The sequence below is a fragment of the Haliaeetus leucocephalus genome, unplaced genomic scaffold (assembly GCF_000737465.1).
Source record: "Haliaeetus leucocephalus isolate CR32 unplaced genomic scaffold, Haliaeetus_leucocephalus-4.0 Scaffold795, whole genome shotgun sequence".
NCBI classification, from domain to species: Eukaryota; Metazoa; Chordata; class Aves; order Accipitriformes; family Accipitridae; genus Haliaeetus; species Haliaeetus leucocephalus.
The window spans coordinates 3,882,118-3,904,320 of record NW_010973231.1 but is presented as its reverse complement, the minus strand read 5'-3'; the positions used below and the strand labels follow the sequence as shown (position 1 = coordinate 3,904,320).

Below are 22,203 nucleotides of genomic sequence, written 5' to 3'. Positions count from 1 at the left end.
ACTCAGCAACTCAGAGTTTAAATCACTGGGCCTCAAATTTCCACTTCCACACTGATGAATACAGAGGAATTCATTGATTTTAAAATACACTGCTATCTGTCAGCTACCCTGATCTCTCCTTGCTCCTTTAATATATGGCCCAGAAGAAGGAATGCAAGAGTAAACATCCAAGGACACATTAAAAAAAAACATTTTTGCCATTTCCAAATATATTTTGCCAGATGTTGGTGTGGTTTTTAGATTCAAATGAGAATTTTTGAGACTGGGTTTTGGGCCAAGTGAAGCAATTGGAGGTGAAGACATTTGCTCTGCAAACCATAATTTATGGCAAGATGTGCAGGGTAAAGGGATTGTGAAAATGTTCTCATTAATGGACACCGAGGGCAAATACCTGATTTCTCATACATAACAGAAATGTAAAAGTTCCTCACGTTCTAGAGACACTGCAGTATTTGTTGGGCTTTCAACCAACAGAGATTAATGTGCCATAAGTTACTCTATTTCCATTCCTCGGCGCTGGCACAGGCAAACAGCATTTTTCTTGTCTGAGACAGCGGGCATATCTGAAGACCTTACCGAGTTTCCCACTCTATTAACCTCCATCATGACTGCTGCCTTTGAATCCCAAAGGATGACATCTCTTCCACTGACTAAAGGGCCCCTGAAATCCACCCCTGTATGACACAGAGGATCATTCAGGAGTGGAGGAATGCACTCCTCCATTTCCAGCCCCTTGCTTCATACCCTGGGGCACAGCCCTACAGCTCTGCTGCCCTGTGCCCCCTCCCCAGAAGCAAATCTGACCTCCACCCTTGTGAAACTAGATCACCAAATTGCCCTCGTGTTATTTTTTTTTCTTACTGAACGATGCTAAGATCTTTCAAGTTTAGTAAAGAAATGATCACTCTTACAAAATTCGCTCTGTTGTATAAACAAGAGGAAACTTTCTGAGCTCTCCAATTCACTAAAATCTTAAAATGTACTGTATGTGGGTTCAAAAAACGACCACCCTCAGCCATGGAGTAAAACTCCTGTGAAGGCCACTAAATATAAAGATGCTCTATCTGGCAGATTTAGTTCCAGAGTCCAGAAGTGCTGGAGACTGGGAAAATAGTCTGACAAACTATGTGAAAGTATATGCTTGTCCTGCTCTAGTACTGTTCCCCATGCCTCTGCTACTGATCTCTATCACAGAAACTGTGCCAGGACCTGCACAGTGTGAACTAGTGATTCTTTTCACATATATTTTTATATACATACCACGTACTCCCGCTTATAACCACTTCCCAGTAATGCCGCCCGCTGTCAATGAATACGTTGCCAGCTACTCCATAGCTCCCTTGGCTTGTGAATCGCTCTGGTGTGTGACTCTTTTTGGAGGATGTTTCATCACGTTCCACTGTCAAGTTATCATGAGACACTTTCAATTTTCTATGAGCAGATTTGGGGTCCAGTTTAAATGGCTGACCTAGAGATGCAGAGACAAAGATGGCAGAAGGATGGTTTGGCTTTGATTTTGAAAAGGAGAGCGGATTAGGGAGCCTCTAAGAAGCCCTCAAGATTACATAACCATATTAATCTCCTCCTCTGAAGCATTCTTGAGATAAACTAACCTATTCTGCTCCCTGCAATAGCTAGTTTGCATTGTCAGTTTACTGTCAATCTCATTGTGCACTAACTTCTCCGTGTCGATAATCCCTGAAAAGAGCCCTGCATAATCATCATGCCCATTATCTCTGACCTAGAGGTAACCTGAATACTCTAATTCTTGCATGTAATTGAAACCAATATACATGCTAATAAAGGTCTGAGGGTTGCTTTTTTCACAGCATATTAGATTTAGAATAAATTGCGTTCTATTAATTCTCTAGGGACAAATCTCCATAATAACATCTTCATTGTTACTACAAAAAATATGATTTCAAATCCCACAAAATGAGTTTGAAAATAAGAAGAAGCACTAGCCTTGTCTGTTCGTTCACTCACAGCTTTATTTATAACAAGCACAGTCAACAATTCAGGATCGCTTTGGAAGGAAGCCCATGGGGTGCTGGATACTGTGCATTAAAAAGAAGGAAGTTAACTGTAACTTGGTCCAAATAATATGGTGTAAAAACATTTCTGAGGCTGTTGCTCTTGGCAAGTATCTTCGGCTGTAGCACAAGGTTTGTAGACAATAACAGGAAGCTTTTTGTTAAACCGAACCCTGTAGATATATAAAGCCCATCACAATTCTGACAGGCTTGCTCGTTGTGTCAAAAAGCAGAATGATCATTTACCTCCACCAAGAGACAACTAGGAAAGTATGACTCCACAAGTGGTCCAGCAAAGCTCTTTTCCCTTCTTACTGTCTTTCATATCCAGGGGAAAAAAATGTAAGCAGAAGATTTGATGACATGCACAGAAAACAGAAATGAGCACTCTCAGGAGGTCTGTGTGAGGCACTGACGCGTGTACTTCAAATAAGATGCAAATTGTTCAGTTATCTACTTTGGCAATGTGTATTTAGTTATGTATTATGGCCAAGTATAAAATAATGCCATTGGAAAGTCTCTGGGGGCACGTTTTACCTGCTTTTTCTTACCACTTGGTAGCAGTAAAATACCTACGGCCTGCCTCTCTAACTGGTTAGTAGCCTTTGTGTTGCTGAAGCGGTATCTGAAGGATGTCTTTCTCTGTACTGAATTGTATCCGGTCACATCTTTTCTCACAGTCACCCGAGAGATTGCTTTTGTGCCACACTGGGTCACAGAGAGACAAAAGGATAAAAGAGTGCCATTTCCAGATGGGTCCTCTTGTTATGCATTTGCTTGTAGGTTACCAGGTTTAACAATACGCAGATTTTTGGTAGCAGATGTGGGGTTTGTATGAGCAGCTTTTACACAGAAGTGCAAGCCAGGTTACTGGCAGAAAGGAGAAAATCAGAAGTGTGTACATGCCATTCCCTGCAGCCTCCTTCTTGCAACATTCAGTATCTCCCCTCTTCGAGCACCCTCCCCTACAACAAGAAGATTTCAGAGGCTGCACAAATCCCAGTGTTCCCTTTCCAGCACTCAGAGCTGCCCGTGATGACTACATGACTGAGGGATTGGCTGGGACACAGGAAGAAAAAGGCTGAAAACCAGTCCTAAAATTGCTCTACTACATCTGCTAATAATTTGTGTAACCATTGTTTTTTTGAAGTGGGATCTCTGACTACTCTACCACCTTGTTGAACTCCATAAAAAAATGAGGGGGATGGAGTGAAGAAGTTTTCCAGTGTCCTAAGAAAGAGATCATTTTGGAGGATAAAATTAAACTAGCAATTATCTTATGAACACTATACAAAAATAAAATGTTTCATTGCAAACATAAGAAAAGTTTTTTCTTTGTAGAGGAAAAAGAATAGAGAGGACATTAAAACAAAACCACAAAAGAGTATTTTCAATCATTTCACATGTGAAGGCTCTGTTCCTAAATGATATTTCCAGTGACCAAACTACAGATGCATCTCTCTCTCAAAAAAAAAAAAATTAATTTCTGCACTGCTGAAGACTGGCAATCTTGAATTGAGTTAAATAAGCAGCTTTCATTGTGGGGAGCACTTCAAACAAGTTAAACTGCTCTGTGCTCTTGTATCTTCCAAAGATCAAACCTAAAAAGGAAGACAAGAAAGGAGAAGAATGCGTGCGTGCCGGATCTCATGTTACTCACTGTTTGTCTTGAGCTTGCCGGGCTCGCTGCTTCTGCTGCCCGCCTGATTAATGGCCTTAACAACGAAGATGTACTTAGTGCCACTCTGTAACCCATGCACTGTGTAGTGGTTTTGTTTGATATTGGGAACAATCATCCAGCTGTCGGCTGAGTTGCATAAACCTGCAATTTCAAACAGAGCACATCAGTCATAACATACTAAACACTTTATAACAGAGGAACATTTGGGGCACTCCCAAGCACCCAATGACCGATATGAATTTTGCTTCTGTGCCTTTTAAAGTGTTGTTACTTAGTTATTGAGTTGCTGCTTAATGCCACTAACTCATTTCATCAGCCCTCAGCCAAGGTACCTTTTAAGTTCTTGCTACGTGAAGTCAACCATAAAAAATGGGCATTTAAGAAATGACTCAGTGGAGGCACAAGCAGCCTGAGATTTTTCATATCCCAGCACAAGGAATTCTTTATTGCTTAAGAACTAGAGGATTATGGAGATCCCATCAATCTACTGTTTGGATTAATGAACTCAGTTTAAGCCTCAGAAAACTAGCGTAAGCAGTAAAGCTAGGAGGGCTGGGGAGGCACCTTTGCTGACGGTACCCAGGTATGCATTCTTCAGGACCTGAAGCAAGTCATGGGAGGTCAAACAGGGCAGAGCACGGGCTTCAGAGCAAGCTTTGGCTCTTACACTCCAGACTTTGTCAGTATGTAATCTAAGCCAGTAAATTTAATGGATGCAACTTTTTGATTTATGTCCTCATGGTCAGATGTCAGATGGGGAAAAGCTGGGTAATTTTCCAGTTGCAAACTTTTTGGGGTACTTTTGATGCTTACCACAGAAATATAATATGTAGGAAGTCAGTAAAATAAGGGAGGAGCAATATCATCTTCAAAACAGGAAAATGCTCCATTAAGATGAACTTATTCATCTAGATACATTTTTCCTACTGTGATATAACTTCAATGGCAGTCAGTCACCCATATTACTTACTGTACATTTTGAACAGCTTCTGGTCTAATGGATCCCCAGTCTAATAGCTCTCTTATTATAAATGTTCACATAAATAACAAATCTAACATTCACGAAGTATATATATATTTACAACCTTTTACATAGTTATGCAGCTAGAAAAGGATACATGCAGATGGAAGTGTATGCATGCATGTGCATATATAAGTCTGGAAAACTTAAAAGAAAAATGCTTGACTGGATTAGGAACCTGACAGACTTCTTGGTCTCTGCCTTTACTGGGCATTGAATATGTTATGAAAGCTACTGTGTTATTAAACAACAGCTCTCAGTTTTTAACTAATGTTTTACTAGCAAACCAGTAAGTACTAGTGAAGAGAATCTTTTAGAAGTCACTATTAATTTCAGCTCTGCATATTAGCCAATACAAAACCTTTCTGTAAAGTAAAAATTAAAAGGCTACTGGACACAAACCTTGAAAGAAAAAATCCTGTCATACAGGTTTACAGACTCATAACCATACTGGGAGATTCCTTCCTAATTTGGGAAGTGCTTTTCGTAACAAAAGATCATTAGAAACAGAACTCAACCCCCAAATTTCAATGTAAGAATTATGTAGCTTTTGCCTCAAAGTTCTTTTATATTACACAGCATCCTTAAGAGGCAGGCAGCTGTTCATCCTCCCGTGCAAATGGGAAACTGAGGCACAGTTTCAGATGGGACTCACATCACCTCGTCATCTAGTGAAGAGCTGCAACGCCTAACCTATTTTTCTGGACTCTGAGGAGAGGCAGAAATCAGTGAATAGTTTATTTCACTTCTCCAGGTGTGAACATCCTACCACAAGTGCCTTTCTTTTCTTGGCCACAGAGGAAGACTAGGTGACTAGCGTAGGTGAGATCTCTAAGGTCAGGTATCTAAAAGGAGGTGAGATGAACCGCCCCGCCACCCTGATTTGAAGTCTGGAAGTCTAAGCCTGTGGTTGAACTCATACATGGGTTGTGGCCTTTGGACCATGAGTTACCAGCATGAGAACATTTATTTATTGCAGTTTTCTGGTGTAAAGTGGGAAAAAAGAATTCTAGTATGTTCCTTATGCTCCAACCAGTGAGCATCGCACCCTGACCACATGTAGCCTCCCTAAATATCAGCTACAAGGGATTCAAACAATTTGCTATATGTGGATAGAAGCAGCAAAGAAAAGCAACCTTGTAGCACTGTTTTTCTCAAGACTATTGAAAAACTAGATCATATAGAGCAATCATCTTGTCTACCTCCTGTAGAAAAAGAAGCCAGTGTTAATACCCCTTGAAAACCCCAGTTGTGCCCAGTACTTGTAGTAAACTGCTTATAGCAACACCTGTCCATGTCGTGTTTCACTGAACCATACATACTGAATGATACTTATTCTTTTAGGCTGGGTGTGAATAGGTTTCCAAAGAGGAAGAAAGGAAATAAAAGCAGCAGTTTCCTGGCATACTGTATGTCACTGACTGCTCAGAGGATTCCTCATCTGCTCCCAATAAAAATTTGTCACAGGTATTAAAGGCACACTTGTTCTGTAGCTGAACAACCACACTGATTTCGCATTGAAACCATCACTTACCTGACTCATAGGTGCTACTGCAAAGTAAGTGTTGAATTAAAATAAAATAAAATGAAGCACTGGATTTAGAGGTGGTGCAGCATGCGCAGACAGTCCTTAATTCAGACGCCTCTGATGGGCTAACAAATAACATAAGACAGTAACCGGGATGGATCCAGACAGTGGTCCTGAAAGTGTCTTCTCCTTCCACAAGCACACTTTGAAAGCAAAGGTCTATGGTATACATGGGCCATATATAAACAAACCCTTACACAGACACAGAAATGCCCAGATTTTTGCTAAATCATCTTGAAACTAGATTTGTATGAGCCACTACAACTCTCTAAAGGGCAGATTTTTCAGGCTTGCATTACACTTTTTATGATACCCTCCAGAGGCTGATTGCTCCTTAATGAAGTATAAAACTTGGACCTAAATAGGTATATGAAGGACTGTAAAGGTAAAGTTGCATTGCTATGAGTCTCCTCTCCAGTCTATCCTCTCCTCCCATGTATGAGGATTTACACATACCCAATATTCACTAGTCTGTAAATACTTACACAGAGTAAATTATTGTATTATTAAATAATCCATAATGATTAATTTAGATTTCTGTGTATAGAAGGCAGAGCCACAATAATTTTGGGTATTGCTACATCTTGGCTTCTGCTGCTGAGGTTAATGTCAAAACACTCACAGGCAGATATATGTACATTCATCCTACCTGAGCTTGAACAAAGAGCAGTGTTCCAGAGTTAGGACCTTACCTACCCTAAACTCGCTGCACAGTCAATAGAGAGAGCTGGGAACCCTCTGTTTGACCTCACTCATGTTCTAGGGGAAGGCTTTATCCTCTTCGATGACACAAGACACCTTGAGTTTCGTTTCTTTGCCCTTCCAGTCTTAGACATCCCAGACTACCGGCGTACAATAAATGTTGGATGTGCAGTGACTGATGGTTCCTTTGCTCGACAAACCTTGCTGTCCCAACAAGTTGGCTCTTGCTTATGCACCAAGGGGCTCAGTGATGTGTCCATGTGCTTCCTGACTGTGAACTATTGGATAAAAGGCTTTAAATTGAACTTTGATTAAAAAATCTTGGGAATTAAGTTTTGATGGTGTCAAACTACAAGTCCAAAATCCTTCAAAACAGAGAACAGTAACTGGGGGCAGCCAGGTTAAGCTTTTAGGTATGAAAGAATATTTTGTCACTGCATCAAAAGAATTTGTCTCCAGTTATGTCCTGTCAGGACAGCGTTTCTTCTCTGAATACAAAAGAAGGTGATGAAGAGAGTTCAGGGAAAAAGAGCCAGCAGCCTGGTAACGTGGGCATCTGGGGGTAGCATTTGCCCTCTCCGCTCCGTGCCGGCGGCAGCAGGTTAAGTGGAACAGCACACATTTTCTCCCCACTGGCGCCGCAGCAGGAGTTAAGGGTCTCCTATTGTACCCACTCCTAATCCAGGCTACATTCAGGTTTCTTGTTTCAAAAACCCAGGGCTTTTTACAGGGTTATGCAGGTGGTAAAACAATGTATTTTAAAACTGTAGCCTAGAAAAATGTAGAGAATTTAAATTACATCCTGGAATGGTGCAGTGAGCACAGTGATGTCCGTACAGGATGTGTGAGTTTTCAAAACAAGTTTTTCAGAGTCTGGAGGTAATAATTTGTAAAGCTATTTCCCTGGTGTTGGCTGTTGATGCGCTTTAAAAAACAGATGGGAAAAATCTCAAGGTGTAAATCCTCCTAAAATTTACACTGGTAGATTTTAATAAAATATATCTTCTTGAGAACTGGAAGAGGAGCACAAAAGTCATGGGAAAGTTATTTAATCTCTTTAGTATTTTAATTATTTTAAAATGCTTTATTTAAATAAATTATTACCAACTCGCATTGGTAGAACAAATACAGTAGGTGAAGGTAACAGATAGCTCTCTACCCCCATTTTGCATTCCCACACGAAAGAAAATAATATATGCAGGTTTTCTGCAAAACACATCACTTTTTTTTTTAAGAAATACACTTTTTTATCATTTTCAAGAGGAAAAAGTTTTCTGGGTTTTATCCCATTTTGCTTTCGTGCCATTAGAAGATACTCACTAAAATCATCGGTAGAAGTCTGAAGATTATAAGGAATCTGCTTTTAATAAATTAAAACTTCCAGAAACAGACAAAAGCTAGACTATTCAAAAATTTAACTGGTGAATCATAAATTCACCGTTTTTCATGGACGCTTGGGTTCCTAATTGTCTTATAACCTTCAACAGAATTTTATCCTATCTCATAGGAAGAGTAACCATGTAACACTGAAAAGGTTCTGACACTACACTGTATCCTTAATACAGTGATTTCTAGTCATTAGCTGATGTAACTAACCTAAATTCCATTTACTAGGAAAGAGAGAATTATTTATTGCTTTTTGTCTTGAAGAGAGAGATGTGTTTTTTCATGAAGACATCTTGTATCACAGCTAGTAAAAAACTAGCTGGGTGTTTAAATTTTAACCTGAAGCACACTAAAGCAAATCCATGATGTTAAAAAAATACATTCTCAATAAATACTTGAAAATTTATTGAAATGGCATAATGAAATTATAATGCATGTTAGCTAGCTAGTGACAAAGTCATTTTAAAAGCCTTTACAATATTCAGATTGCAGGTGATTAGCTGCCTCTCAGAAATGCAAATGTGCGAATGGTGTAACTGAGAACAACTGCTTTAGTAAAAGCCTGCTTAATTTAAAGTTCTGTATTGCTCTTATGCACAGAACAGGGCTGCCAAGCATTTAATAGGCAAGCAGTTTGGCCACATTTGGAAATAATCTTTCCTGTATGAAATAGGATTCAAAATGAAATACTCTGTTTGGACCTTTTCCATCAAATGTTAACTCTCCAATTTTTCAGTTAATAAAAAAGAATATAGTTGATTATGTTGGATAGAAAATACACTAGAAAAACATAGCGTTGCTTGTTTTTGTTACTGAATTCTTAGCAATCTCTGAATGATATATGCCTCTGGTGGGGGAAATGTACTGAGGAGTGGAAAGTGCAGTCAGTCTGGCTATGTGGTTTTAAGAAACCGATTCCAAAATAACAGCCTCCATTAGCACAGTAGGTGGGTATGTATGCAAAGTGATTCTTATTGTCTCAGGGGAAAAAAGCTTGTTGGTTTAATGCGGTACTCTAGCTACTCCCTCGTGACTAATTCATAGCTACAAAAACACAGAACTGAAGACAATCTCTGAACCTGTTTACATTATCCGCTATAGGCAACACACAATACCAATGTAAACTTGTTGGGATATGACAGAGAAATAACTTTTAAAAATAACTATGTGCAACAGCATGCAAATGCCATAAAGAGAAAGAAATTTGTGCTAATCCAAAATGTATTCTATTAAAACAGGATTTAAAAAAAAATTATCACCTAGTTTCAGTTCATCAAAATAGGAAGGCTGCAGTGCAGTGCCTCCTAATGCCACTTACAGTGAAAATAGCTCTCTGTGTTCAACCACACTACCAAGTACACTCCGATATTCTAGGGGCAATCTTGGAAAGTCATTTATAAAAGTTGGGATATTGGGACCTTCCGCAGGACAAAGAATATAATCCGACAAAGTGAAGAAACATCCAAGCAGTGTTCTGAGTAAAATCAGGATGTTAGTGAGCACATCTCCAGTACCAGTGAAGTTGGAAGGAACTGGGAGAGCCTCACATGGCAGAAACCTGGGCAGATCTGTAGCACGTTAGATTTGGTGGGAACATCTCCATTGGAGGTGTTCAAGTCTACATTAAATAATGAAATTAAAAAAACCCTTTACAACATTTAAAAAATCCTTCCACATATACTTATATATGCACCTATTTAATTTGGGTTAACATTATAGCTTTCAATTAAATTGAACCTAACAGCCATGATATTTGTGTAAAAGCCAGCTGCATTAAAAAAAAAAAGGAAAAGGGCCAGTTCTTTCATTTCTTCCTACTGTCATTTAAGGTCTTCAGAGCATTTTGTAAACAAAGGCTCTTACAGTGTTAATTTGTTTTCTCTTCAAACTTTTAATGACACCATTTTTGCAAAGTGATAAAATGAAAGTTCAGACTGCACACTGAGCACTTTGTGCTATACCCAAAATTATCATATTTCATCTCTGAAAGTAGACTAATTGATACATGTTTTGCAGATCAAAGCTTTCACCTCCACACGGGAAACCTACAATACAGCCTAAAAATGAAATACCTTGTTATTTATTCTCTAGTAAGCGAAGAGTAAAACCCCACATCACAAATGTGTGGTATTGTGTGGAAATGGCACACCTTTCTGCTGCTATGTTCACACATAGTGCCAATAACTGACTTGCATAAAGTCTTCAAGCATAAAGCCATGGGCAAAAAATGGGTTAGAAAACAAGCAATGTACTGTGTTATCATTAAGTCCTCTCTGCTTAGTAGTGATTAATCAGGGAAGCTTTTCCTTCCTTATCTACCTTGCTCCAATTTGTTCCAAATTACTATTAGACCTTTTTGTTATCCGGCTTGCTCAGATGTAGGAGTATGTGTTCAAGTTTACTTGGTCTTTCCAGCAGTTTTAAATTTTACGGTGTGTTGTCCAAAATTAGGCTGTTCAGTGAAATACTAAATGGAGGTTTTGGCAAAACACTCATCAAATTTTCAGTAGTCCACCTTATTTTTTAGTCAATCCTGAATACCATAATATATTCACAGTATGCTACTTAAAAATGATGTTAAAATGCCAGCACGTGAATCCTAAGATATCCTTTCAGATGGCTTGGAAAACTACAGTTTAGTGATGGAGAAAATGAGGTGCACACAGCAACAGAGTAGTCAGTGCAAGAGTTTGGCTCAGTACTGAAACATGGCATAGATGGCACCATTTTCCCAGAAAGCACGTAAACTTGTCCACACTGCTGACTTTCAGCAAAGTATCTCAACAAATTTTGTAAGAAGAAAACCACTTCTGCACTGGATCAGAACTAAGCCTATGTAGCTCAGTGAGTGGCTGGGATATCTGATGGTGGACGAAAGCAAGAGTGTAGGAAGGTGTTAAGGAACAGGGGAAGCACACGGCGATCATGTCTCACCAGGCTCTCCCAGGTCTCAACAGTTTACAGCTCTGGGATTTCCTGAGCCAGAAGGAAATCTCTGCACTTCATTGTTCTCAGTGGATTTTTCTTGCATGATCTGTCCAGTCCTCTCTTGAACTCACAAACACAACAACCCTCTGTGGCAATGAGTTCCCAAGTTAAATACGTGTTGACTGAACAACCTCCGCCTTTTGACCGATTTGGTTCATTTCAGAATTCTTGTTTCATAAAGCAAGTATGTGTCAGCTAGTGGTATTCCTGTTAAACATACAGGGAACAGGAAGAAGTTAAGTGACTTCTCCAAATTCATAGTCAATGACCACTATGCACTGAACCCAGAAGTGTTGACTTCCTGGCCAAAGATTAGATAATATATTTTTCTCTGAGGAATAGTTATTTAACAACAAAACAATCCAAGGAATAATCAGTAAGTTTGTTCATTAAGGAAAGTCACAGATTCAAAACTGAGAGTGTATTTAATAAAAAATGTGCTACAATACAAGATATAAAGCAAAGATTGTTAATGTCATTATAAATCAAAGTAAGTTACCATATTAATTGTTGTTCCACTGATGTTTGCTGCCTTAGCCTTCAGTATACTAACTGAGACCTATGCTTTGTAGCCTTGAAGACAGTAAAAAACAGAGGGAAGGACTTAATCTGTATTTCTGACAAAGGTCCAGTTGTCAAAGTTACCTAAATGACAACGGGGCTGCAGTTCTAACTAAAACTAATGACCAGTTCAACACAGGGTCCTGAGTGCCTGACTAGCCCAAACAATAGAACCGAGGTCTTTGTCCCTGTTACATCTGCAACACGGGACCTAGGACCCAAGCAACAAGTCCTGTTAACATGAACAATAATTGTGCCTTTGGGAATATGTGGTTTTAGTCTTCGAGAGTTCCCACTACATGGCACTCCCAGAAAAGACAAAAGAAATTTTAACTGAATTAATTCTGAATTTTAAAACCTTTTGAATTCATAATTGGTTTGGATTTAAATCTTCCTAGAAAATATTTTTTTCCTTTTGTTCTTGGCAGTACATTATATTTAAAGGCATTTGGTTTACAGAGAAACCACGAGGAAAGAGCACTGGGGAAGAGAAGGTTTATACTTACTAACAACATTAGCTTGTCCAGTGAAGATGGTGTACTGCAGCTCGTAAGAGACCACACTGAACTCATCATCCGATGTCCAGTGGACAGTAATGGTATCATAAGAAGCTGTACAGAGCTCTTCTCGAATGGTGGGTGGGTTGGGAGCTGAGAGATACAACAGAGGAGACTTATTGACACAATCAGTAAAATGTTTCCCTTCTCACCTGAGATTAGAGGATTGCGTCTGATGTATGAGTTTGTAGTTATACCATCCAACAGACTTTTCAATGACTTTTTGCTAATTCCAGGAGTAACTTTGATTATCAATAAATTGTTGCAAAAAAATTCTTACTATCAATATAACCACCTAAGAACTCAAGATTTTGAAAATATTTTGTATTAAAATAGCTTTAGTTTCAGATGCCTTAGCACAAGTGATGTGTTGGTGGTCACATTAAACTGTGATTAAATGGGTAAAATCAATGTATTACTTTTTCTAGGGTTGTTCTGACCATCACACCAAAATTAGCAAAGTTTCATTGATGCATGTATCAAGAGGCGAGAGTCAACACTCTTCACTGTTGACTTGAAAGCAGTGTTTGCCTAGCCTATCTTACCAGAGATTGGCGTAAGTAGTATTTAAGAAATATAAATTTGGGGAAGACTTCAAATACTCATGCTTTCATGCTCGACCTTCTCCTCCCTCCAAATTCATTTTTTATTTATTCCCTAGCTATCCTTTCTAATATAGATGCACATAATTTCTGTTGGCTATACAACTCACTTTTTTTCAGCCTTACATAAGAAGTTCTTATCATAACATCATGATTGTATGACTATTACAACCTGATCTTCAATGTCATTTCTAATTAAATAATTCTAGAAAAAAATCCAAACACTTTATATTAAAGTTGTCCCTCTGTTTCTTTTTTTTTTTAATCAACAAGCAAGATCTCTGTGTAGCAAGCTATACATTCTTCTCCCATATTAACACATAGGTTTCTTTTAAAGACCTATTTAAAGAAGTGAAACTTGAAGCAAACTTCTTAGGTCTCAATTTTCCTCATTTGCATTCTTTACAAAGCCAAACACCTAAATAAGAAACAAATGAGTCTTTCTTTGAAAGACTGGTGGGTCTTCCTGCATGTTTGTCTGGGTGGGAGCTGCATTCCTAATCATCTTCCCTACATGCCACCATGGAAAAAAAAAAATCCTTGTGCTTAATAGTGTTCCTCCCAGCTGTCACAGAGTGAGGAAGGAGGGCACTCAAGCTGAAACAATCAAAATACACCTGTATTAAAAGAAAAAGCTGTCAGCTCTTTAACTTCTGTTAGCCACAAATAACGGCCTCAAAAAAAGTCCCTCTCAAGGAATTCCACCTCTACTTTTGCAACATCTTACTTTTATGAAACATCTATTTTACTTTCCATTAAGAATTTTTATAGTTCATGTCCCTGGTTTACTGATGTATGTCCCAAGGATTAAAGTGCAGATGCATTTCCAAGCAGCCTCTTTCAACCAAGGAGCATAAGGAAATGTTCAACTGTCTTTCATGATATGACCATGATTTGTGATGCTCTAAATATTGTAGCACAGAAGCTTACCAATGCCTTTTTCTTTTAACTCGGCAGAGGAACCCATGGGACAGATAGGTATTAACAGAAAGAGAGAAAAATGAACTAAAATAAGAACAGTCACCCAGGAGGGGAATATAAACAAAAGGAGGAGAAAAAACCCTGCAGGAGAAAAAACCTTCTGGAAAGGTTAGTGCTGCCGTTTAGAGGTTCTGTATAACTGAGGCCAACTAACTGTTGTGAGGGCTATGCAGTACTGCATTGGTCCCATCAGCTATGCTTCAAAACTGTATGCAGCAGAACAATCACTGGAGCTTTTCTTTTTTTTTCCCTATACCTGAGGCTCCATTTTCATATTTGGCCAGTCCCCGAAGGCAAAAAAAAAAAATTGGAAAAAATATTAATTACAGACATACAAGTGGATCCACTTTTTTGGGGTGCTAGTATTCAACTAAAGTCTTCTTCAGTCATCTCTTGCACCTAACAAAGCAAAACCTTTTATTTGAGAAATGTAGTTGTTATTACTACAACACAGATAATAAATATTAATTCATGGAAAACAACAATTACTGAAGGTTTAATGAACTGTAAACTGCATTTCAATAGCACCTAAGTGTCTTCGACTCTTTCAAAATGACCGACTAAGTTCTCTCTTCATACGCACACCTGGCTGGCCTTGCGGCTGGAGATTTACAGGCCTTCATGCAATGAGAATGACAGAAAAAAAGAGAGTTGACCTAAGCACGACATCCTTTCCCTTGTTCTTGTGATTAACTCACACCCACCTGAGACTATACTGCATGAAACTCAGCTCTTCAGCAACACTCATTTCATAAACCACTCAGAATAAAACATAATATACCTGCTTCTCCTGCAGACAGGCAGGGAAATCTACATACAAATGGCTTGTTACGACTTGCAGAATAATGCAGAAGACTGACTGCCAAATTCATCATTCCACAGCACATACTCCTTTGGAGAGTGTGTCCGTAATGCAATTAAAGAAATTGACCTTAATCAGTTATCTTCATTATTACATTTGATGGTGTGTGATTTTCTTATCAAATTTACTAGTACTGTTACAGAGCTCAGGTGCCACAAGGGAAGCTCTACAGAGATTCCAGAGCGATCTCAATGCTGCACCAGAAAGTTCCCCCACTTGAGTTGGGTGTGCTCCATCCCTGCTCGGGAAGGGGAAGCCCAGCACGCTCCCAGCACAGCAGTGGAAGAATATCGCCCACCCTTTGGTCCTGATTCCCAGTGGAGAAGGGGTGATTGCCTATCAGCCTTTCTGGTCCATTTCAGGGTGAGAACAGAGCACTGACTCACAACCAAACAACACTGGAGTTTGACAATGATGCTGTTAATAGTCTCAGTTATTGGCAGCCACTGCCGCCCAGTGCCAGGGGAGCTGAAAAAAATGTGAAGCAGCTCTTGAAAACCCCAAATTTACAGCCTTGAGCAGTGAAGGAACCCAGAATCAGTGTCAGCAGACTTTGCAAGGCACAATGAAAGCTGCAGTGGTTTAAGGAATTGCTCTTCTTGGTCATGGGGTGGCAATCTCCATAGAGGACCAAGGCAAACATCTGGGAGTGGTAACTGCTTCAGTCACGCTGACTTTCATCCACCTGTAGTCATGAATCAACACTCTCTGACAAGACAGAAGATCATTGCTGAAGGCTGGTTTAGTTCATTTGTATGACTTCAACTCGAAAGTGAGCACACTTAAAACAGTCAGGAACCACGTCTGAAGTGCCTGAAAGGCAGTAACTAATATTAGAAAAACAGTTTCTTAAACTTGCTCCCAGAAGTAACTGACCTTGTGAGCATACCTGCTCCCTTTAACCAGGTTAGTCTAACTCACCTTCCTTTCCATGTGATTGGCATGGCTTTTGCTCTGAAGCAGGATGAAAACACTCACATGGTCCACACACCTGAGAGGCAGTTTAGGGAAACTGCCACCCCTTGTTGGTGAATCCCAGCATGAATGCAGTGGTTCCTGGGTGACTATGGAGACTATCTAAATCCTCTCAGCACAGAGATTGACTAAAACCACCTCAACTTCCTCCTCTTTGCTCAGTCTCCACGTCCCTGCTGTCACGGGGCGATTGACTTTGTAAGGGTTCCTTACTGATTTTGATACCGAGTAAAAAAGGAAGATCTAAGCTATCTCCTTGACTTAATAGTGCTAGAAATATTCATATTGCTGGTATGAACATGAGGGAGTTGAGGAAGCTGCTCTGAACCTCTCTCAGCTGTTCATTACTGGCTCCATAGTGTATCACAACCCTGGACTGAACCAGCATACTGGAATTCGAAAGGGACAGTTACATCAGATGTGGATACAAACTTGATGTATTAGTAACATGTCATGCATGAGTTGGCATCAAGAGCTCTGTCATACAACCATATAGACGTAGTCTTTGGGTAGACCAGAAGTGTTCAAAAACAACAGAATGAGAAGAGATTACACCCAAAGCAGGAGACTGAGCTGGCTGGAGGTGCTTTTTGATCTTCTAATACTGAAAGACTTAAGAGGGAAGACAGGTTGTGAAGGGTTTCCAGAAAGAAGTTGGTTTTGTGTGAAAAAACTGCTAGTATATGCTAGGCAATACGTATTTCTTTGTGCAGTCATAGCTGAAGTGGTGGATGAAGAAAACTTATCATTGTTTCAGATGGGATTTCTGAAGCAGGGCAAATTGCAAGGTCAAAGAATAGATGTTCCTGCAATTGATTTCAAAGTACTAAGACACAGAACAAGTATTTTTGATTCACAATGGATAAAAAAAGTCCTTATGTCAGTAATATTGTGCAGAGAGTTTGCAAGTCATATGCCTTGCCTGGATCTAGCTAGATACACGTTTAGAAAATGATGAGTTCCAGATGAAGAGCTTGAGCAACTGGCAAGATAAGAAAGCTTTCAAAAGACATCAAGGTTATATATACAGAGAATAGAACAGTCAGAGGAAGATTAAGGATATTGTTTTAATATACTGAGTTTGACATCTCAATGTCTGGCTGGCAACTTTCAGAGGGATATCAGAGATTTTCATTTGGAGAGCAGAAGCTTTGGGCAGACAGCTGCGTAAATGATAAGCACAAAATAGTTAATTATATATTTGGGAAAGAAAAAGCCTAGGAAGGAAGAAAGATGCAAACTTCAATGGGCCACATAGAAAACTGGGGTTGGGGAGATAGAGGATGAAGAAGATTGACAAATAGTACACTGGGAAGAACCAAAGGAGAAGAAAGTCTCCAGAAGACAACCAAGGTCAATTGCTTCGAATGCAACTGACAGCAGAGACAATGAAGCTGGAATTTAGGCTTTGACATTATGTTCAGAAGCAGTACAGACAATAGGTATAAGATAGGCTTCTTCACTTAATTCACAACATAGATGTACCACTATGACTTACAAATGGTCTTCATTTTACTTAACTGTGAAACATTATAACAGTAAAGCCAAATTCACTCTGTCACAGTTTTCAGTTTAAGATCGATGAAGATTCCATGCACCAATCTGAAAGGGGTAAAATAAAATAAATCTTCCTCTAGAGTTTCTGAACAAGAATAGAGAATAATCAAGTGTATTTGACTCTTGGGACTATACATATACACATATACATTACATATATACATATATTTACATAAATGTATTTTAACTGTCTGCATAGGTTGTATCTTATGCTCAGATAATTTGGACACGTGTTTTGGATTTTGCCATTGCAGCCATATGCTATCTATTAATGTGAGGAAAAATAGTACAAAGACAGAGTCAGCTAAAACTGTTATTCACTGGGCATCAAGGGCAAGGACAAAAATGGTAGATTAGGAAAAACCAGCTAAACTGCTTGATACATTTGCAAGTTCCCTTGAACTGCATTGTGAGCAATTTTTCAAGACTGTGAATGTAGGAAGAAGGCAGAGAAGGAGCTGTGTAAATGACACAGCCAGCATGATGGACCATAGAAAGGATCTTTGTACCCTTCATTTTGGTACTGATACAACCTTCATTTTCTGCAGTGTACAGCAATTAGGCTGGTAATATTGACATATGATGTACAAACGCTAGAAGACCTGGGGGGTGTGGGAACAGACTGCTCAATAGAATTCACCTCATGTAACTTTAAAGATCTAAAACACAATTACCTGTATCTGAATGAGTATCTCTAGCCTCTGTTTGGAGGAAACTGGGAGAAATAGGCACCTCCAGAATAGAGTTAACTGACCTGAGATATGTGCCTTAAAATGAGGTGGTTACTCCTCTTCGACTATAAAGGAAGCTGAGGCTGATTATTTTACAGGTCAATTCTGAGGTTAGGGCGAATGAGTCTGGCTTTTTCTTAATCTTTCCTTTCATTTCCTTGGCTTTTTATAACTTTGGGGTGAATACTCAACACGGTGGCAAAATTCCAGTGGACTTTGCGGTGAGGCAGACATCATAACATTTCACTGGTACTGTACAAAAAGTTCAAATGACTCTTATCACATTATTATTGTGTATTATTTACTTGAGTATGTGTTAAACACCGATTGTATTCACCAGTCACACAGTGATACAGAAATTCCTTGCAGATATAATCTCTCTTTCAGATACAGCAAGAACGCCACAGCTCTGTAAGCCAAGGGTGGTGCTGCCCTGTGCATGCAGACAGCCTTGCTCTTCCGAGTATTAATCTGTTCACTTATTCATAGAATCATAGAACAGTTTGGGTTGGAAGGGACCTCTAAAGGTCATCTAGTCCAACCCCCGTGCAATAAGCAGGGACACCTTCAACTAGACTGGGTTGCTCAGAGCCCTGTCCAACCTGACCTGGAATGTTTCCAGGGATGGGGCATCGACCACCTCTCTGGGCAACCTGTGCCAGTGTTTCAAACCACTCTCATTGTGAAAAATGTCTTCCTTATATCTACTCTGAATCCACCCTCTTTTAGTTTAAAACCATGATCCCTTGTCCTATTGCAACTTTCTTATAAGCCCCCTTTGAGTACTGAAAGGCCGCAGTAGGGTGTCCTTGGAGCCTTCTCTTCTGCAGGCTGAACAACCCCAGCTCTCTCAGCCTTTCCTCTGAAGAAAAGCCAGAAGCCACCCTCTGCATGGAAAAGATCCAGTGGTTGGCAATGAGAAGACTCTACACTCTCACATTCTTCTGAAATAGTGTTGGTGTATCTCCTGCAAACAGGGCTAAGAGAATGGGCCCAGGAAGTGTTTTCAAGTGCTTTTCTAACAGTGCTTTGTGCCTTTCACTGCAAATTCTCGCTGTTAACAGCAGACGCTTAAAGACCCTGCAAAATGAAAACCTACCCTGTGTCTCTTCTGTTTTCAATTGAACTGGAATGAATTGTTCTAATTCTGGCATTGAAATCAAAACACCCTAAATTACAGTAATTTGTTTCTCTTTGTGAGTCATTATATACTCTGAGATAGCACATTACTCAGGCCTTCAGTAAGGGTCTAATCCTGCCAGCTTCTTCAGGCCAAAGCTCTCACTTAAGCGAGCTGGGGCTCTGCTCTGCAGAAAACCCATCCCATACCCTGGCGCAGAGGACACTGTGCGCTCTCTAGTCCAAGACACAGCGAGGTCCACCACTCCTGCGATGGGGGAAAATGTACACAGTGTCACCGGCATGAAAAAACATCTTTCATTACTGATTGCTTGAACAGCTTCTGGTTGCTCATGGGAAATCTGCCAGGCTGCAATCTGCTGCAGCGAGGAGGCAGCCCCAAGGGAGAGGGTAACACATGGAGCATCAGTCCCCTGGGAAATGGGATTTGGTCCCTGGTCTCCGTCCTCTGGCCGCTCCAGGCTGAGCTCCAGCTGGTCTTTCATTTCATTCTGCTGCAGTGGATTTTAACCATTTCTCACTCCCACTCGCCCACACCCTGGCGGGGAGGAATGCAAGGAGAGGAGGTAGGAAATACATCCTTGTTGTGCTCTGTAGCACCTAATGTTTCCTGGGGCATTCTGGGGCTGCTGGGGGTAATATATTCAGGATTAAGAGGGAAAATGTATTGGGTTTATATGGCAACATTTTGGTAGCAGTTGGGCTGCAAGGGTGACTTCTGTGAGAAAAGACCAGGAGCTGACCCCATGTCGGAAACAGCCAGTTCTAAGACAGACCTGCTGCTGGCCAAAGCCGAATCCATCCCTGATGCTGGTAGTAGTGCCTCTGTGATAATTTATTTAAGAAAGGGTAAAAAAAGCTGCGCAGCAGCTGGGAGAGAGAGGAGTGAGAAAATGTGAAAGAAACAGCCCTGCATACACCAAGGTCATTGAAGAAGGAGGGGGAAGAGGTGCTCCACGTGCTGGAGCAGAGATTTCCCTGCAGCCTGTGGAGAAGACCATGGTGACACAGGTTGTCCCCCTGCAGCCCAGGGAGGACTGCAGTGGAGCAGATATGCACCTGCAGTCCGTGGAGGACCCACAGTGGAGGAGGTGGATGTGCCCTGAAGGTAGCTGCAAGCCTGCAGAGAGGAGCCCACGCAGGAGCAAGTTTTCTGGCAGGAATCATGGTCCATGGTGGACCCATAATGGAGCAGTCCATCCCTGAAGGACTGTACCCCATGGAAAGGACCCATGCTGGAGCAGGGGAAGAACATGAGGAGGAAGGAGCGGCACAGACAACATGTGAACTGACCGCAACCCCTATTCCCTGTCCCCCTGCCCCACTGGTGGGGAGGAGGTAGAAGAGTTGGGAGTGAAGTTGAGCCCAAGAAGAAGGATGGGGTAGGGGGAAAGTGGTTTAGTTTTGGTTTTGTTTCTCAATACCTTACTCTTCCAATTAATTGGCAATAAATTACATTAATCTTCCCCAAGTTGAGTCTGTTTTGCCTGTAGCAGTTAATTGTTGAGTAATCTCCCTGCCCTTATCTCAACCCACAAGCTTTTAATCTTATCTTCTGCCCATGCCTTGCTGAGAAGGTGAGTGAGAGAGCAGCTTGGTGGGCACCAGGCAGTCAGCCAAAGTTAACTGACCACAGAGAGGAATGAAGAAAATCCTATCACTGCTATTTTATGAGGAATATATAATAGTAGCAGCCTGAGAAAAAAATTACCTGTAAGGTAATCAAGGCATTCCAACAATTTCTTCTCCCTGGTAAAATCAAGTGCGAAAGTATCAAAAGTATCGTTGAGATTAATTTCAGGAATCAGAACCTGGGAGGATGCAGTTGCCATGGAAACCCTATAATGAAAAGAAAAAGTCTTTTAGCACACGAGACACAATAACTTTCACATGAAGGTAGGACCTGATCATTATGATTGTTATCACTTCCCAAAAAGTTTGACAAAAACTTTTACATGTATTTGATTTATACAGTTTAAGTTAGGAGCTTCTCCTGCCACTTTTACTTTTTGCGAGTAAAGTGTCCAGTAAAAATCTTGTATTACTTAGATTTTGCCTGACATGCAGTGTTAAGCAACAATATACTTTGAATTTTTTTTTCTAGTCTCCCATTGAACCACAGAAGCAATAGCACGATATTTATCTGTGTTTTAAGCAATCTTGGTAGATGCTGCATCTCTCCCAACCCTTGTTTTCCCAAGCAGTTTCTTGCTCGAGGCACTCCTTGGCACTGCTGTCCCAAGGGCTTGGTGCAGATCCCCACACCTCCTCAGCTGTTCAGCACTGTGCGATGCTGTTAACTTCAAAAAGCACAGGGGGGAGATAAAACAAATAGATGTCAGCACAGTTTATTTTGAAAGGCTTTTCCCTGCAAAGCATGTGTGCATACCTACATTTCCTCCCAAAGTGAAAAGTTTCCCTGCCTACCTCATTTCAGGACCTACATCCACTTTTTGTCTGTCCAGCTGTACTAATATAAAAAGATGAGCTTTCACAAGAAAACTGCCATCAGGATGGATTTTTCAAATCTGTCAGCCTCATATCTCAAAATACATGTTACTGGAGAGCTGAGTGATTATTAAACCTTGTGTTATACAACAGAAATTTGTTAACTGTTCCAGTTTGGAGGTAAACACACAACCACACACACAATGTATGTCAGTTATCTGTCACTCATGACACGTCAGATCAAAATATTTTGATTGCTTCAATTAACATTTTCCCAAATAAGAGTATTTCTCTGTAGACAGGACTCAAATGGCTCCAGGCCAAATGCTTACTAAGAACTGTTTTCATATATTTCTTATGTAGTATTTTAGGAAAATACAGTTAGGAGAG

The 22,203-nt window shown here is 40.2% G+C and overlaps 1 protein-coding gene across 2 annotated transcripts in view; it reads right to left on the bottom strand.

Annotated features, from left to right (window-relative positions):
* The window catches only part of MID1 (midline 1), a 99,404-nt gene that overhangs the window by 932 nt on the left and 76,269 nt on the right, over positions 1-22,203 (bottom strand). For both annotated transcript variants that reach the window (XM_010581576.1, XM_010581577.1), the window contains exons 5-8: positions 21,077-21,204; positions 12,467-12,610; positions 3,694-3,855; positions 1,261-1,468 (exon numbers count right to left, since the gene is read on the bottom strand). In XM_010581576.1, the coding sequence (XP_010579878.1) occupies positions 1,261-1,468; positions 3,694-3,855; positions 12,467-12,610; positions 21,077-21,204 (642 nt within the window). The remainder of the gene's footprint in view (positions 1-1,260; positions 1,469-3,693; positions 3,856-12,466; positions 12,611-21,076; positions 21,205-22,203) is intronic.